At 47.1% G+C, this 5,091-nt stretch overlaps 1 protein-coding gene across 1 annotated transcript in view; it reads right to left on the reverse strand.

Annotated features, from left to right (window-relative positions):
* Window positions 1–3,776: 3,776 nt before the first annotated feature.
* Window positions 3,777–5,091, reverse strand: part of TIMM17B (translocase of inner mitochondrial membrane 17B) — a 4,385-nt gene continuing 3,070 nt past the window's right edge. The window contains exons 3-6 of the mRNA XM_007958547.1: window positions 4,623–4,628; window positions 4,154–4,325; window positions 3,957–4,067; window positions 3,777–3,865 (exon numbers count right to left, since the gene is read on the reverse strand). Coding sequence (XP_007956738.1) covers window positions 3,777–3,865; window positions 3,957–4,067; window positions 4,154–4,325; window positions 4,623–4,628 — 378 coding nt within the window. The remainder of the gene's footprint in view (window positions 3,866–3,956; window positions 4,068–4,153; window positions 4,326–4,622; window positions 4,629–5,091) is intronic.

Here is a 5,091-nt window from a genome sequence, read left to right on the forward strand (position 1 = left end):
CCTTCCGAGGAGTGGCTGGTGGGTTTGAACCGCCAGCCTTCTGGTTAGCAGTCAAGTGCTTTAGCCACTATGCTACCAGAGCTCCTTTAATCAATATGATTTCCCCATCACTGCTAATCCCCCTTTTCCCTCCCACCCCTGGTAACCACTAATAAACTTTGGTCTCTCTATATTTGCCTTTCTACATAAGTTAGGTCATACAATATTTGTTCTTTTGTGATTGGTATATTTTAGTCAGCATTGTCTTCAAGCTCCATCCACACTGTAGCATGTTTTAAGACTTCCATTTCTCTTACTGGCTGAGTAGTATTCCATTGTATATATGTACCACGTTTTGTGTATCCATTCATCTGTTGATGGGCATTTAACTGGTTTCCACCTTTTGGCTATTGTGAATAGTGCTGCAATGAACATGAGTGTACCAGTCGCTTGAGGTTCTGCCTTTAGATATTTTGGGTATATAACTAGGAGTGGAATTGCTGAACCATATGGTAGTTTTATAGTTTTTTGAGAAGCCATCACACTGTTTCCCACAATAGCTGGTACCATCTTGCATTCCCAACCAATAATAGATAAGAGTTCCAATTTCCCTTCATCCTTACCAACCTGTTATTTATTTTTTTATCTTAGCCATCCTAGTGGGAATGAAATGGTATCTCATTGTGGTTTTAATTTGCATCTTGGTTCAAACCCACCAGCACTCCTTGGAAGGAAGGTTGGGCAATCTAGTTCCGTAGTGACACTGTCTCAGAAACTCGAGGGGTTGCTGTAAGTCAGATCCGACTCGATGGCAGTGAGTGGGTACATGACTAATGATGTTGAACATCTTTTCATTTGTCTGGGGGTCATTTGAATGTCCTCTTTGGTGACATGTCCTTTGCCCATTTTATGACTGAGTTGTCTTTTTGCTGTTGTCAAAGTTTTATATGTATTCTGGTTATCAGATTGTCGGATATATGGTTTCCAAAGATATTTTCCCAATCAGTAGCTTGTCTTTCACTTTTCTTTAATAAAGTATTTCAATGAATATTTTGAATTTTTATAAGGTCTCATTTGTTTTTTGCTGTTTGTGCTTTTATTTTCTTAGATAATCCATTGTTGAAAGCTAGCCTGACAGCATTGCCTCTGCTTGTTCTAAGAATTTTATGGTTTTAGTTTGCACATTTAGGTCCTTAATCCATTTTGAATTTTGTGTATGGTATGAAGAATCCTGTTTCATTTTTCTGCATGTGGAAATCCAATTTTCCCAGCACCATTTATTGAAGAGACTCTTCTTTCTCTGTCAAATGGACTTAGCACCTTTGTAAAAAATCATTTGGCCATAGATGTGTGGGTTTATTTCTGGTCTCTCAATTCTATCCAATCGGTCTATGTGTCTAGTGTTATTCCAGTACCCATAGAGTTTTCTAGGCTGGTGGTGCAGTGGTTAAGGCATATGGCTGCTAACCAAAAGGTCAGTGGTTAGAACCTACCAACTACTCCATGGAAGAAAGATGAGGCAGTCTACTTCTGTAAAGATTTACAGCCTTGGAAACCCTATGAGGGTCACTATCAGTTGGAATTGCCTCGATGGCAGTGGGTTTTTTTTTTTTTTTCCTTAATCTTCACAGAAGCAGATCACCAAGTCTTACTTCTACAGAGCCACTCAAGTTGCCAGGTCTCTCTCCTATGGAGCCACTGGGCAGGTTCGAACCTCTGACCTTTCGGTTAACAACCCAACATTTAACTATTGTGCCACCAAACTAAAGAAAAAACCCAAACCCACAGCCATTGACTTGATTCCCACTCATAGTGACCCCCACTGGGTTTCCAAGGCTGTAAATCTTTGTGGAAGTAGACTGCCTCATCTTCCCCCCATGGGGTGGCTGGTGGGTTCAAACCACCTACCTTTTGGTTAGCAGCCCACTGCCTTAACCACAGTGCCACCAGAGCTCCTTATTGAAAGGAGCTTGAGTCTATATAGAAAGGAGGAAGGGCCTGAAGGAGCCATGGAGAACAGCACTGAAACACACAGGGGTGAGATCTGAGATGGAGGAGCCTGGAGGTCCTGGAGACTTGAGGGTATGGAGACTATAGCAACCTGAGGGAATGGTAAAGACCTGGAGGAGTTAGTAGGACAGTGCTTGACAGGATCAGCATAAGACCTGGAAATACAGGGGGATGGGGTCTAGAGAAAAATGGGTAGGGCCTTGGAGGCTCATGAGAGGGCAGGACTTAAGGAGGTGGCCTTAGAAACACAAGAAGGGTGGCAGCCTTGGATACTCTGGGTCTGACTGGTGCCTGAGTCCAACAGAGGCATGCATGTGGTTGTGCTTCCATGCCTGAGGAGCTGCAGGTTCGAGGTTCCAGCCCTGAGACCTGTGTGCATGGAACCTGCTAACCCACAGAGCCCTCACCTGGGCCAGCAGGCTGGAGCCCTCGGTCAGGTGGCTATGCACTGCCTGACACCTGAGTTACTCAAGTGAGGTGCTGTCACAGCTCTGTCCCCACTGGCTCCCTGCTGAGGTCTTGCGAGACCCAGGGACCCCGTACTTGTGACCCCATGTGTTGGTTTTGTAGGGGAGAGGTTTCCACTTCTTTGCAATGGTTTGCAGGATAGGGACATTTTGTCTCCATGAGACCACCTGCATGAAATGCAGTTGCCCACTGGAGCCATTTATGTGGAGAAAATGGTTGACTCCTCTCTGGAGGCTTTTGTGCTTTTTGCACTAAGAGGACGTTTATGCCTCTGTGAACTATGTGCATGGATAAGACCGGGTTGCCATTTTCCACGTCTATGGAGTCCTTTGCAAAGAGAGGACAGCATCTGTACCTCAGTGAAGCCATCTGCATAGAGGAGACAATGTTTGCCCCACCCTTGCAGGGGTTTTACACAGAAGTGACAGTGTTTGGGAATAGTATCCCCAAAACCTCTTTCCCATAACCTTCCTACCCCAAAATGAAACTCTTTTCTGATTCTTTGTAGTTGCCTTTGAAAAAAAAAAAAACGCTGATAGTCAACTCTGAGCATCAGAGATCAGAAGACATAGACTTTGAGGAAGCCAGGTCTCCCTGAACCACATTTCCATCCCAGGTCCATGATGAGGCCACATAGAGGAGAATTATCTTCCCAGATAGAGTGACTGGTATTTAGAAAGGAGAAGCTCCTTGCGAGATCAGATTTCCCAGCCTTGTGGATGGGGATGTATGAAGAGGGGTCAATGGTGTTGGGGGGCCAGGGATGCAAGGTACAGAACCATACCATTACCACCACCCCTGCAATGCTTGTTCACACACTCCTTTGCAAATGTGTTCTTCTGTGTATGATTAATCACTTGACCCCCACTCCCCATACATGTATCTCATGTTGATTCATGTCTCCTCCTGCTCATTCACCCCACAGATATTTACTAGAGCCCACTCTCTATGGGACTCCAAGTCCTACAGCTCTGCCCCTCGTCTGAGGAGAGGCTCCCATAGGTGGTTCGAGGAGTGCATAAATAGGCATTTCAAAACTGGCTTTAAATACTCTTTAGGGCACCACACAAAGGGGTTGGGGTATGAGCTTGTTACATGTGAGTGTGGGGCTGGGGTGCCCTGAGAGAGAAAAAGGGGATCCATCCTTCCGTCAGGGCAGCTGGAATGCCCCACCCCCACCCTGGGACAAGGGACTAGAATAGAAACCCTCTCCAGAGGGTCCTAGGGCCAATTGGGAGCCAGCCCTCCCTTCGAGGTAGATCATTGGGGAGGGAACCGAGAAGGGGCTCAGACGGTGGTGGCGTTAGGCAGTCACTTCCTCAGTGGTATTGCTGGTAGCTGGGATAGCCTGGGGCTGGGGCACCCTCCTTTGGGTTCAGCTGGCTGGGGTCCTCCAGGAATGGGGGTGCTGGGGAAGGGAGAATCAGGTAAGGGCAAGCAGAGGAGGATAGGTGGAGCATTTGCCACCCCTCCCTGGCCAGCTTTCACCAGGCACTCACCATTGCGGAACTGCTGCGCAGTGTAGCGAGTGAGGAGGATGCCGACACCCTCGATGAGGGCCAAAAGGATGCCCCCCATCATGGCCGAGCCCACCATGGCCAGTGGGCCACCTGGAGTGGGGGGGGGCAAAAAGACAGCAGTGAGGGAAGGTAGAATAGGGTGGAAGGGGCCAGGGGCTGGGGCCAGGGGTACTCACTGCGGGCTGCCAGCACAGCACCAGTCAGTGCTCCACTTGTGATGGAGTTCCAGGGATCCTCCTTGCCTCGCAGTCGCACCAAGCCACAGTCGATCGTGGAGAACAGGCCACCCCAGACTGCAAAGCTACCTGCAGGGGGACCGAGGCCTAGTGTTCCCAGGAACATCCGAGGCTCCATGTCCCAGGGTCTGGGGACTTCCAGAGTCTGAATGCTCTGCCCCAAAATGGGGAGAAAAGCCCAGACACAGAGGCAGGTAGCAAATTCCCAGGACATATTCCGTTTGCCCCTGTCCTATAGTAGCTTCCACTTCAAGCCATCCACAATGGCCATCAATATTCCCTTCAACTTTAAAGGGAGTTTTAAATTTTTTACAAGCAGACTCATCTTTTATATGGCTTTTAACAGAAACTTTGATCTTTGTAACCACCACAGCGTTGGAATTCTGATCTTGGTTTCAGGGAGAAGGACTAACCCCTTGGCATGCATGGAGTTGATTCCGACTCATAGCGACTCTATAGGACAGAGTAGAACTGTCCTATAGAGTTTCCAAGGCTGTAATTTTTACAGAAACAGACTTGCCATATCTTTCAACCACAGAGCAGCTGGTGTGTTCAAACCACCAACCTTTTGGTTAGCAGGTGAGTGCTTAACCACTATGCCACCAGGGAGAAAGACACAGGTTAGGGAAACCAGGTAATAAAAATGATAGTTAAAATGTTGATTAAGTTCAACTGTGTATGAGACCCTGTTTTCAGTACTGTGTGTTATTTGACTTCTGAAATTTTAAATTAGTATTATTAAAGTGCTTAGCATGGCAACATTAATAACTTTGTATATATTCTGTAAGGGAGCTCTGGTAGCATAGTGGTTAAGACACTTGCCTGCTAACCAGACGGCTGGCGGTTCAAACCCACCAGCCACTCCTCGGAAGGAAGGT

The sequence above is a fragment of the Orycteropus afer genome, unplaced genomic scaffold (assembly GCF_000298275.1).
Source record: "Orycteropus afer afer isolate SDZICR_OR568_19922 unplaced genomic scaffold, OryAfe1.0 scaffold01011, whole genome shotgun sequence".
In the NCBI taxonomy this organism is placed as follows: domain Eukaryota; kingdom Metazoa; phylum Chordata; class Mammalia; order Tubulidentata; family Orycteropodidae; genus Orycteropus; species Orycteropus afer.